Below are 13,292 nucleotides of genomic sequence, written 5' to 3' on the forward strand. Positions count from 1 at the left end.
GCCCCTTTTTAAACCTCTGTGCTCACTTTTAAAGAACAGCGCAGGTCAGAATAAGTACAAAATAATGTGTTTTCAGGCACAATTCTTTGTGCGCATCACAATTTATTGTGTGCGCTGCTCTCAAACTTTGAGTTCACATGCAGGGGGAAGGTAGCATGTTGTATACTGGTAATTAATTATCTACCTTACAAGAACCAAACATGGAATAGATTCCAAGATTTTCCTGTTTAACAATTGACAAAAAGTATCTCCAGCACAAGCTCTAATCACTGAACCCATGTTGAAAAGAGGCATACTGCCTCTTTACATGTGGTACCCACAATCCATTGCAGGTATCTAGCATTTTACATTTCTTTACTGCAATTTTGGTTGAAAAAACTGTCAGAAATAGGTTGATATTTCCCTATTTTTAGAAAACATTAATTCCCTCCTTCAGAATATTTACCTTTAGTGAATCTGGCCCTATATAACATACTTATCTTCATGTGTAACTAAATAACAATGTAATATTCACTGGTTTTGCACACATGTGATTTCAAGTAAGCACTGAACGCGTTGTTGATATAAAAATGTATCTTACAATTAATGTTATTTAAAGTATGCTGTGAAAAGAAAGTGAGATATTAATAAGTCCAAATATCAACATAACTTTCTTTTAAAGCCAGTGTCGCCTACCATAGGGTTAACTGATTATGCAGGTTGTCTGTAGCCAGTTACGGTTGCTGACCCTCTTCCAAAAGAGCCTTTGAGCCAAACCCCTGTTATTAGCAGTCTAAAACTGCTAACATTCCAAAGGCCACCAAAAATAGAAAATTAATATTAATTGCAAATGAGCTTTAAGTTTACATCAATTAATTTTTTTGTTTAGATCCCCTTTATGGTAATGTTCATCTCTAAATTAGATGATTTAGATTATTAAATTCTATAGTAAATGTTTCCTTTTCAGATTTATATATACACTGTACATTTTGAATGTATTAATGTTTTGTTTTTTTCCAGCTGATCCTCCATTCAATGCTTACCCTGCTGTTATAGGGGCCGGTGTAGCTGGCATGATTGTTGCAGCTGTAGCAAGCCTTTTGGTGTTTCAGTACATTGTGAGGAACCGGGAGAACAACCCAAGTGAGTCTTTCACTCTACAGACTATGCAGCTTTTGATTGTCTATGCACAACTTTACAGGCGTCAGTACGGCCTGCAAGGCAAAAAGCTAATAAGAAATAATAGATGATCAATATTCATATAGTCATTCATAATTTTTTGAAGTTACAAGAGATCAGTTGAAAATTGCTGAATCATACTAGTTTCAAGTGGTGATTAAGATAATCAGAATAGTATACAAAGCACACATTAGGCTTGGTATTATAGTTCACTTTACATTAGTACATTAATCATTGTTCAGCTTTTTAACAGTAACAACTCTGCTTTTTGTATCATGGGCAGCCTGTGAATGCAATGCGTATAGCAGCAAAACAGTCATTTCTTTGTTCAGCGTGCCACACATTTGTGCCCCCACCATTTGAGTTATTTCCTTGTGCATTTGCCAGTAGTGTTCTGTAGGGAAAATTAGCAAGATGTGTTGGCCTAGTTATATTTTTATGTGCTGTGTGCCTAATGCATAGCTCTAGTACTCTCTAGCACTTGCCTTTCCAGTTACTGTAAATTGCCAAGCACACTTGCATAATGTCACTAAAACTGGCAGCCAGGCATGAACAGATCTGACACTTTGTGTGGTCTGCATAAAATTACATTTGAATTAAAAAATTATTAAATTGCTTTCTAGAGATTAAAAAACAGCTATTTATATTTTAAAACATGATCTGTTAGTTTCACTGATCAAGGTTACCTCTTTTAGGGATCTTTTTATTCTTAAATTGCCTTTTAGTGACAGTGTTCACAGGATTTTTTAGCCTACTTTACAGAACAGATAAATACATTCTTTTACTTAGAGGACAATTACCTCCCAAACAGGTAGTCTGCAGAAGCTGCATTTCTTGAGACATGTAAAAATACAGTTACTTTGTCTTTTTAATGATTCTTTCCTTCAACTCAAAAATTTTGTAAAGCTTTTGTAAAGCTTCACTGAAAACAATGTGGAGACAGAGCAAAACAGAAAAAACAAAAACTTGGAGGGACAATTCAATCAAAAATCAAATGTGTTTTGCAGCAGAGGGAAGCTATGGAAATGCTATCTTGGCTAATGAATTAATAAGAATTGTCTTGGAGAACATCCCATAGCTTCATAAGGGCAACCCAATATTTATCTGCTTCTTTTACTTCATGTGGGGACATAAGTTAATTGTGTTGCAAACAATCATGATCTATCAGATTAATTAATATAAATGCCTCTCTCTTTACTTCATTACCCAGGACTTCATGACCTGTTTTTCAGACCGTAAGTAAAGTTTTATTTGCTCTTATAATGCCACATCCCTATTTATAAGAATGGTACAAGGCAGCAAAAGGACACAGAGCCTAGGACACTAGCTAGGAAGTTGCTACATTTTAATGCTCCAGAAGCTCATACCAGGGCCGGCCTTAGGCCAGTTGGACCTATTGGGCCCAATAGGGCCCCGTACCCATGGGGGGCCCTCACCAGGGGGAATAAGCACATAAAGCTGTCTAGCCCACCCCCAACAGCGATTGCCAAATAATTCTGCTATGTGTTCTGGGACATTAAACACAAAGTGGGCACTGCATTCATACTGCTACCCCAGGGTACGCACTTCACTTCACTGTATATAATGTGCTTGATGGGCCAATAATTACTTTCACAATGTATATAGCAAGCTTGTATGTTAGTGCTCAGTGCAAAGGGGCCACATTGTGCCATGAAATTTTGGGGGCCAATGGAACAAGTGAGAAAGAGAGGTAAAAAGCAGGGTTACAACAGGGTAACAGCCACAGAGCGGGAGGCAGGGACTATTTACCCAAACAGCCCTAATACCCTGTGTCAGCTGGCAACACCTTGTGTAGGGGACCCCGCCAAAATGGTCACAATTTGGTCCCACAGTTTATAAGACTGGCCCTGGCTCATACAGTACATCTGTGACTGAAATAAAAAGTTTGCTCTGCTTGAATTTCAAGCCTCTAAGAATTCACATCAGATATGTTCGTTAGTGGGGCGTGTCCAAGATGGCGATCTGAACAGTCGCATCTAACACAAGCTCCGTGCACCCAGACAAACAAAATGGGGAAACACATGCAAAGGGCTCGCTCGTAAGTGGCGGCTCGTTTGGAAAGGTTCGCGCACACGCACCAGGCCTCGGAGGAAGATGGCGGATCACAGCCCCCATCGCAAGCCCCTCTGGAATCGCAACCGGAACCCTCACCTGCAGAACTGACTATGGGCGAATTACTTGGGGCCATAATTGAAAACCGCACCACCGCTACCACGCAGCTGGAGGAAATTAAGGTAGATCTTTCATTGCTACGCCATGACTTACAAAACATTAGAGAGCGCACTACATCAATAGAGAACAGAGTGTCTCACCTGGATGATGCTGTCCCCCGCATGCAAACAGATATTCAGGCCATCAAACAGCAGCTACAGCAAGCCATTACCAAGTCAGATGACTTGGAAAATAGACTGCACCGCAACAACGTGCGTATAATAGGCCTACCCGAAAGGGCAGAAGGGCAGCAACCAGAACTGTTCATAGAGAAATGGCTGAAAGATACACTGGGCCAAGAGACTTTCTCCAGTACACTTGTCTAGGAAAGTGCGCACAGGGTCCCCACTAGACCACTTCCACCAGGGCCCCCCCCACGCCCTTTTCTATTCAAACTCCTTAATTACATAAAAGGCAGCAAGGCTCAAAGGCCCCATACTATTTAATGGAGCCACCATATCTCTTTATCCAGACTTCTCGCCAGCAGTTCAAAAGGAGAGAGCAACATATACAGCTGTCAAAAAAAGGCTCAAAGGTTCCCTATAATATGCTCTACCCAGCGAAGCTGCAAATCCAAGATGGAGGATAAGCCTTATTCTTCACCACACCCTTCGAAGCAGAGGAATGGTTTACCCGCAAAGGAATACAAAGACCCTCTCCAAGAGGAGGAAGGTCTATGCCCTATCATACTTCGACCAACCTGGGGGAAAACGACAAGAGCACACCATTGGCCAAATCACACAACCACCTTACAACCAAGTCACCACTAATGGGCCACCTCAATGCTCCTTCGGGATGCATGGAGATGGAAGCACCCGACCCAGCAAAGTTTCTCCTGTCACTCGCAAACCCATAAGTCACTATCTAGAATAGACCTAGCTCTAACTACCCCTGATATACTGTATTGGCTCTACTTGACCAAATAACCTATGTTCCACAAGCAATCTCTTATCACTTCCCACTTTTACTAACCCTTAGATGGCTACCCTCAACAAAAAATAGATCCTGGCACCTAAGGCCCCTGTGGCTCAAAGACCCAGAAGTAGGAACCAAAAATGCAGAGGCCTATGAATAATACTGGGTCACCAATGTAAACACGGCCTCCCTAAATATAGTGTGGGACGCATCTAAGGCCGCTATGAGGGGGACTCTGGCACAGGCAATAGCGCAGGCCCGCAACAACGCCAAAGCCCAAGTGAGACAGGCAGAGGAGGAGCTGACCCAAGCGGAGAGAGAACACATTCTCTCCCCCTCAGATCACTCCTACAACAAACTACTCCATGCCAAAAAGAGAGGAAACAACTCTCAGCCATCCTATATCAGTCCCAACGAACCTTTGAAAAAGGAGACAAAAATGGCAAGCTCCTCGCCTTCCTGGCCAAAGCCCAATCTTCCCCCTCCGCAGTAGCAAAAATCCAAACCCCAACAGGGGAATGGATCACAGACCCCCCCTCATAGCACAAGAATATGTAACGTTCTACCAAAAACTCTACACCTCTATGGTAAACCCTACCCAACTCTCCCAATACCTAGATACTATTACAGTACCAAAGCTATCCCCAGGCTCACGGGCACTCTTAGACTACCCAATATCTACCCAAGAAATAGAGCAGGCCATAGCAGGCCTACCCTCAAACAAAACCCCAGGCCCAGATGGACTCCCATCAGCCCTATCCAATCTCGATCCACCTACTGGAAACCCTACAATATGCCTATGACACCAAGGCCCTCCCCCCATCCCAACTAGAAGCCCAAATAGTAGTGATGCCTAAACAAGGAAAGGACCCAAATGACTGCTCCTCCTATCGCCCTATTTCCCTACTGAATACTGACACAAAAATATTAGCAAAACTCCTGGCAAATAGGCTGAAGAAGGTCATAGCTGACCTCATACACCCCGACCAGTCAGGATTCATGCCAGGAAGGTCCACAGCCTTTAACATACAACACCTATTCACCAACCTGCAACTGGCACACACAGAAAAAGGCTCCTGAATTATTGCCTCCCTAGACTCAGCCAAGACCTTCGACTCTGTTGAATGGCCATATGTTTGGGAGATACTAAGAAGGTTTGGCTTGGGCCCAAGATTCATTGCATGGGTAAAACTTCTCTACAATGCTCCAAATGCACGTTTCAAGGTAAATGGGATCACCTCAGCCTTGTTCCCTCTGACAAGGGGCACAAGACAGGGATGTCCCCTATCCCCCATCCTAATTGCCCTAGCTATTGAACCGGTAGCTATACTTATCAGGGAATCACAAGCCATAAAAGGTCTCAGCTACCAAACGATCACTGAAAAGGTCTTGCTATTTGCGGACGACCTATTTATTTATCAGGCCGATCCCGTAGCATCTCTATCTTCCCTCCTAGTTAACCTAGTTAACCAATTTGGGAAATTTTTAGGACTGAAAATAAATTGGGAAAAATCCCACAATTTAACCCCTATAACTACCACTGACTTTGTGGGGGCGAATTAACATTTTTAAGATGATGCCAAAATTCCAAAATTCTTGTATATATTCTTGTATATTTTTCACAATGCACCAGTATACCTTACTCCTAAAACATTTTAAACTATCAACAAAATACTAATCCCATTAGGGAAAAATTAACGGCCTCCTATACAGACAGAGGATTGGCGCTTCCAAGCTTACAATTGTATTATATGGCATCACAAATGTACTATTTACACTGGTGCTTCCTCCCAGACCCCTACAATCCAAACATGACACTCCAAGCTCTCATTCTGGGCTCAATAGAAGGGATGAACAACTTCCCCTATCGACATGTAAATGATTTCCCCAAAGTACCCACCACACTCTTTATCCCTTATAGGAACTGGATCACAGCTCTAAAACTCCATAAAAGGGACCCACCACTGATCTCAAGGAGACTCCTATTATGGGGCAACTCCTACCTTCCATACCTCCGAAACCTACAAGAATTTATCTTTTGGCCACACGAAAACCTTAAAATACCTTGGTGACCTCCTGGTAAATTCTACCTTCCCTACATATGAACAAATATCCCTAAAGTGCCAAACCCAAAAACCGCAATTCTACAGATATTTACAACTCCGCCACGCCTTCAATGTCCAATTCGCTACCCTTAGACCAGAAACAACCTCACTTGGTATAGAACACATTCTCCATAAACCCGAAGCTCCCAAACTAGTATCACATATCTACAGTATACTTCTTTCTACTAAACCCAAACCATTTGAAACAGCCAGAGCCCGATGGGTTACTGACATCCCACAACTGACCTCAGAGGTCTGGGAGGAAGCAACTGACAACTGTTATAACTATTTAATATCAACTAGGAAGTACTTGGTACAATACAAAATCATGCACCAACTGTACAGTATATTACACCATACAAACTACATAAAATGGGGAGGAAACCAGACCCCTCCTGCCCTAGGTGCAACGCCTCACCAGCAGGGTTCTTCCACATGATATGGTCCTGCCCCGATATTGCTAGATACTGGCATAAAATTCTCAAGGTACTAACTGAGAACCTGGACTTCCCCCACATTATCTCTCCCTCCATATGCCTTGTGGGCATCCTAGAGGACATCATACCAAGCAGCTACTCCAGAAACCGTTACCGAACTCTTTTCTTCTATGCCAGGAAAAACACTGCCATGCACTGGATGGGAGCTCGTCCACCATCCATCAAAACATGGAAACAGTTGGTAAACCATGCAATTCCACTAATTAAACTCACCTCGGAAGCAAGAGGAACACAAGCCAAATTTGATTTGATCTGGACCCCATGGATTGAGGCAGGAATGGACTAAATCTGCACAATAGGACCTATAACCAAAATGCTATACCCACCTAGCATACAGATCGACCGGTATACCTGAACAGTAAACCAATTTGGTGGGGAAATGTACACTCTGAAATGTCTGGCACAACTGTCTGTTTACTGTTAATAAAAACTTACCTTTTATACCTAAATATGTTCGTTAGTAACTGCTGCAAAATTGTTTAGAAATAAAATGTCACTTCAATGATATCACTTTAGCAGAGGCCAAGCCGAAGCTAGAGAGAACATCAGAAATCCAGAAGATGCAGAGACTGCAGCAGATGCTGAAGAAGGATCAGATGGAGCAGGAGTCTCAGCGGCTGATTTACCAGCCCCCACAGCAGCCTCTGGTAATACTTTTGTGAAACTGTATGATCTAATGTAACTATTGATGAGCTAATTTTTTTGCCAGACCTGAATTCGCTGTGAAATTCCGCATTTTACCATTAAAATTTTTTTTCACAAAACTATTGCAAAAATTTGCGCAAAAAGTTGCATCAAAAAAGTCTTGTGGTAGTCGCATTTTGCAATTTTTTTGCCATTATGTGAATTTTTCAGCAGTTTTTGTTGCCGAAGCACAATGGGACAGATTCGCTAATTTCTAACATACAATTGGACTATCTATACTATTTTGTGATTGGCTAATAGTAGATGAAATACTGTTGGTAGTTAGTCGCCATGCGACAAATCTCCCTTGTCGCGGGCGACTAATCTCCTCTAAATGCCATCCCACCAGCTAGACTGTAAATCGCCGGTGGGATGGCATATGCGGTGCCGCGATTTGCCGAAGTTGCGGAAATTGCCTTGAGAGGAAACTGTGTGTCACAGCCCTAAAAGTAGATTTCCTTTTGAACTATTGCCTATGGTTAAATGCTGGTTACAGAATGAAATGTGTAAGGCTAAGCTAATGCCTGTGTTTCAATGATAAAATCTTTAATTGCATTATTAAAGCTTTTGGTTTTAGATATTGAACAGTCTAATATACAAAACCGGACAGAGTCATATCTTAAGATAATAATATCACATGCTCAATCCATGCAGGGCTTTGCACTGGGAGCCACTTACACACAGTAAGTGGGTGGCATTTTCCACCCTGTCTGATTTATCTGAATGAGTCCTAATTATATATCAATCGGGGAAAGGATCATTAAGAACCCAGACAAAAGCGAATAGGTCACCAGCTTGTTTAAGACTGGCCATGCTTGCAAACATTGGCAAATCTGGTTCTCTGGCAGGCTTAAGATAACCCAGTTTGGCACTGGCACGGTTAGTGGCCTAATAGTAAATTGATGCCCCATGGTATCACTAACAGTACAGCATATCTAAGATGGATTTTTCAGGTTTAGCAGGAATCACTGCTACCTTTGCTTTGTACAGCATTTACAAAGGGATCCCATAAAACAGCATCAGCATTTGTATCCTAATGTATTTATTCTTATGTCCTTTTTTCACAGCATCCTCAAATATGCTCCTATTTTGAAATAAAAAAAAAAAACCAGAAAAACAGAAAATCCCTCACATATTCCAACTATTTGGTATTTTCCAAATACTTAATCTATGATTTTTCTGTTGCAGTAATCTTTTGGACACATTTTGGTTGACCACGTGATTATCTGTTTCCAGTTCCATTTATTTTGTTGTATTTGTTTCAGATGCAGCTGTTCCTACTGCTCCAGACAATGAAGATGTTCCTTTATCCCAACTTTCAGTAGCAGACCTGCCTGCAGATGCTCCAGTCAATGTAACCATCACAGTCACAGCAACTCCCTAGCAGCCACATGGACAGACAATGTTAATATGAGGGCAATTCTAGTTCCTTTGCCAGATACTATTTGCATCATTTATAATCATTTTGAGAAAGGGGAACAATTATTTGAAAGGTTGAAATAAAGAAATCTTTTTTTGGAAACTTGATTTCATATGAATCATTGAGAATGATCAAAAGTAAACTGATCCACATCTTAAGTATTCTTTAGTCACATGTACACCCTGTCTATTGAAATAGGCTGCTGTGGGAACCCTGAAGCTACTACCACCTTTGAGGTGGTAGTAGGTTTACTGCATAAGCAACATTTTTAACATGAGGTGGGATGAGGGCAGCACCGTTATCACAGTGATACACGGCTGTAGCACTTCATAGATTAAACCCATTGATTGCATATCTGTCTAACATCTCAATTCAAAGTTATTAATACAAAGTTGCTAATCTTTTTGCTGTTAAAACAACCCCTACCCTCTATTATTCTAGGAAGTAAATGCTGGAACAGTGTTGGTAGGATTTGTTTCCATTCCAGTGTAAGATGTTGGACACTGATGTTTGGTGATCAGACCTTACTCACATCTGCACCCCAAGACCCCAAGCTGTAGCCACAAAGTAGGAAGCACAAGATTGTCTAGTATGTCACTGTATAATGCAGTGGTTTAAACAGACAATATCAACAAATAAAAGGGTTGTGCACATTTTTGGCCACATAGTGTATTTCCCACTTGTACTTTATCTTTAAAAGTGCTCATAAACTAAATTGAGGCAGACAATTTAAATTTTTGTAATGCTTGTAACTTTGGTCACTATTGTCTTATATTAAGCATATGATACAATTGCTATCTTTAGAATTTTTATATAACTATAAATTCCCATAGCAACCAATTTGCAGTCAGTTTATCCTGGTTTCAGGAACAGGAATCCTGAAGACCTGCATTGGATTGGTTGCCACTGGACAGACATGGGTAAGTTTTATACCAGTGACTAAATATAACCCCTGACATGCTTTAATTATCTGATATGAAGTATTACATAGTGTGCCCTTCTGAATGCTGAACTGAATGTAAATCCTTATTTGCATATTGAAATTTGAGGAAAAAAAACAAGGCTACATAACTTAAAGGAGAACTAAAGCGTAACAAAACGGTAGGGTAGAAAAGCCTCAAATTATGTTTTGGGTTTATGTACCAGGCCAAGGCAACCACAGCCCTTTAGCAGTGAAGCTTAATTCCAATTCCTTTGCTCTGTCATCGTTCCTCGCAACACACATACAAAAATAAACATGAATGGATACAGTAGATACCATACGCTGAATGAAAAGTTAAATAGCACCCGGAAGGCATTAAAACCGAACAATCATTAATACTATAGCAACAAATTAAGGCAACACTACCATAAAAAAATCTGCAATTCCAAGTTGTGGTTTCTGTGGCCTCCACCCCCACCCATCACTCCTTCAGAAATCCTTCCTTTATGATCTCAAATTTTCTGAATTCTGAATCTCTGGATTTAATAATAATTTGTTTGCTTTATCTCAGATTAAAAATTCATCCTAATTGTGATAACTCAGGGTTTTTCTTATGGGGACAACACAAATTTATATAACTGCAGCAGTATAATATACATATAATCCTAAAGGTACTTCCAGTAATGATGTTTGAAATGAATGAGGCCCGGCGTTAGTATGATCAGCCTGTGAGGCCTTCGTGGAAATGGGCTATCGCTCTGCTCCTTAATGAACAAAGGTCTCAACACAGCAATGTAAATTATGTTATTTTTTTTCAATAGTTTGTGGAAATACCTAATACTATAGTCTATGAAACCTTCCGTTACTTATAATTAAGCAAAAGATTTAGCACTAGCTTTAAATTACATTGCACAAAAAGACCATAGAAATAAATACTTATTTTGTCAATGATATTGGAACAACTGAAATCGCTGTTTTTTTGCAACTTACTCTTTCCTTATTAAATACAAGAATGAACTATACCATCTATGTACTATAGCTTTATATATTGTCAGTTATATATGATGTACAGTAAATGACTGATACAAAGCTTCAGAATTTTTTAAATTCCCTGTTAATATGTTCTTTCTGTTTGGAAATATTTTTGTGGCTGAAATAAAATTAATGTAAAGACATTATTTATTTCTTATTTACTTTCAAAAGTGATGAGCGACATTTTTCAGCAGGCATGGATTCGTGGCGAACTTCCGCATTTCGCCATTGGCGGATTTTTCCTCTAGACGGGCACAAAAAAATCTGCGTGGAAAAATTCGACATGCACCACATGCATAATTTTCAAATTGTTTCACAAATCTTTTCAAAGATCTTTCTCTTGTGCTCAGGCATAGTACTGAGGCATAACTGAGCTTACGGAGTGACACACACAGTACACTAAAAAATTGGATTTTATCGGTCAAATATCATTTCTTTTATTTAACTAGGAAAAAAGTCAATGTTTGAACCATAACTAATCTGGATTCTAAATGTGATAAAACTCAACAGAGACAATTTCCTGCAACCTGAACCTTTATGGAGAACAACCTACTGTATAAGTATTTGGGATAATAAACTTAGTTGCAGCAAGCAATGCCAGTCAGCAGGAAGGACTAGCAATATACTGCATTATCCTATATTAAAAGGTGTATTAAATCCCCGGAGGAGATGGAATCTCTCCCTTTATAAATCATTAGCAACCTTCTCTAGAATATGCAGTGCAGTTTTGGTGCCTCACTATTTATATAAATATAGGGGTATCAAACAGAAGAACAATCTCCTTACTTATTGGCCAGCAGATCTTTGCCTTGGATTTGAAGAAAGGCGGTTTCTCTTCCTCTTAGGGTGGTGGCACATGGGGAATTTACTCTGTCCGTGACATTCATGGACATTAATGTATATTGCTGCAGATATGTCAGCCTAATTGCATAATTAGACAATTTGAGTGACATACCTGCAGCTATGTACATTTAAGGCAATGGTAAGGTATTTTTATGCACTGTCGCCTCCGGGGGTGCCCCATATGCCATTGCCCTTAAGGTGCAAAAAGGGGTTTTTATTTACAGTGAGAGATGTCAAGTTGTCAATTTAATTTCCAAGCTTGTATTGGTGAAGTTTATGATGCCAGTCATATATCAGACACATACAGTGTCAGTCAAGAAAGGGAAAGTTGTGCTCACCACTAAGCCATTTTAAGCAATTAGGTGTGGGTGCAATGAGGATGTATTCATAAAAAGACAAGAGGTCCTATATATTGTTATATATTCAAGCTGGCCAGTTACGTCATATAGCCAGCTCCATGTTGCAGCTCTCATTATTCCCAGGTGATCCCAGTGGCGGCCAATAAAAAGGGCAACCATTTAGGAATTTTAAGCTTGAAAAGCAAGTGCAAAAGCAAAAAAAAATGTATAATGAAGCAGTAGAATTCTTAATGGATTGCATATGTTGGCCAGCTTGAAGTATATTGCAATACATGGGCAAACAATCCCTGTTTTGTTTAAAGGGGAAGAGGGCAATACATTTTTATTGATTTTGTTTTTACAATATACAGATAGTTATTTCCATCACTATAATATATATCTCCAGTTACATATAGTAAAAACACGACAGTTTTAAGAGTGAGATACATAATGTTTAAAGTAATGTAATAATTAAAAAAGTATGGAGTTACAGAGTCTGCCGTACAAAGTTACAAGTGGTCAAAATCCAAATCTAAAACTAATACAAAAGTAACAAAGTCAAAAGAAAAACTTATTATTATCTTTGTAAGATTCTTAAAGTTCTTAACTGCCTGTATGTTTGATAAAGTAAATCTCAAATTCTTTTTTTTTTTTTTAAAAAAAGGAGAATCAGTACCATATATATATTTAAACCAGGGGTTCCATGTAAGTAATAATTGTATATGTGTCTAACAGTATGCTAATCATTTTCTCTTCGATCATAATCCAATCATTTCTGTCCTTGAATGGGTCTAATGGGATTTGTGGCTGTCATAATGGCCGTAAATAAACAGAAATGCATATTGTCCAGTTTCTTAGGTTTCTGTCATAACAGTGCCATTCTAGGATGTTTCAATATAGAAACTTCAAATATTGAATAAGCCATGTTAAAAATCCTAATCCAAAATGTTTGAGCATTTGGGTATCCCCACCATATGTGGTATATAGTACCTACTTACTCACAGCCAGGGAAGGGCATCTCTTAGTAGCTTAATGCACAAAATGTCTTAATGTCCAATATATATTGATAAAGGGTGAGCGAAGAAGACCTCTTCTTGCTGTCTGTATGAATACAGTTTCGGTCAGTCCTTAACCTTGCAACCTCAG

At 39.7% G+C, this 13,292-nt stretch overlaps 1 protein-coding gene across 1 annotated transcript; it reads left to right on the forward strand.

Annotated features, from left to right (window-relative positions):
- The first annotated feature begins 1,001 nt into the window (after positions 1-1,001).
- Positions 1,002-11,076, forward strand: LOC101735027. Its single transcript, XM_018095781.2, has 4 exons — positions 1,002-1,122; positions 2,369-2,393; positions 7,424-7,554; positions 8,857-11,076. The coding sequence occupies exons 1-4, from the start codon at positions 1,053-1,055 to the stop codon at positions 8,973-8,975; spliced, it is 345 nt and encodes a 114-aa protein (XP_017951270.1). The 5' UTR covers positions 1,002-1,052; the 3' UTR covers positions 8,976-11,076.
- Positions 11,077-13,292: the final 2,216 nt, after the last annotated feature.

The sequence above is a fragment of the Xenopus tropicalis genome, chromosome 7 (genome assembly GCF_000004195.4).
Source record: "Xenopus tropicalis strain Nigerian chromosome 7, UCB_Xtro_10.0, whole genome shotgun sequence".
In the NCBI taxonomy this organism is placed as follows: Eukaryota; Metazoa; Chordata; class Amphibia; order Anura; family Pipidae; genus Xenopus; species Xenopus tropicalis.

What these genes read in the sequence shown, in the direction of transcription:
- LOC101735027 (XM_018095781.2), top strand. Translation starts at nt 1,053, where the DNA reads ATGATTGTTGCAGCTGTAGCAAGCCTTTTGGTGTTTCAGTACATTGTG. An exon ending in GAACCGGGAGAACAACCCAA is followed by an intron (nt 1,123 to 2,368) that starts GTGAGTCTTTCA and finishes TTCATTACCCAG; the next exon opens with GACTTCATGACCTGTTTTTC. An exon ending in CATGACCTGTTTTTCAGACC is followed by an intron (nt 2,394 to 7,423) that starts GTAAGTAAAGTT and finishes ATATCACTTTAG; the next exon opens with CAGAGGCCAAGCCGAAGCTA.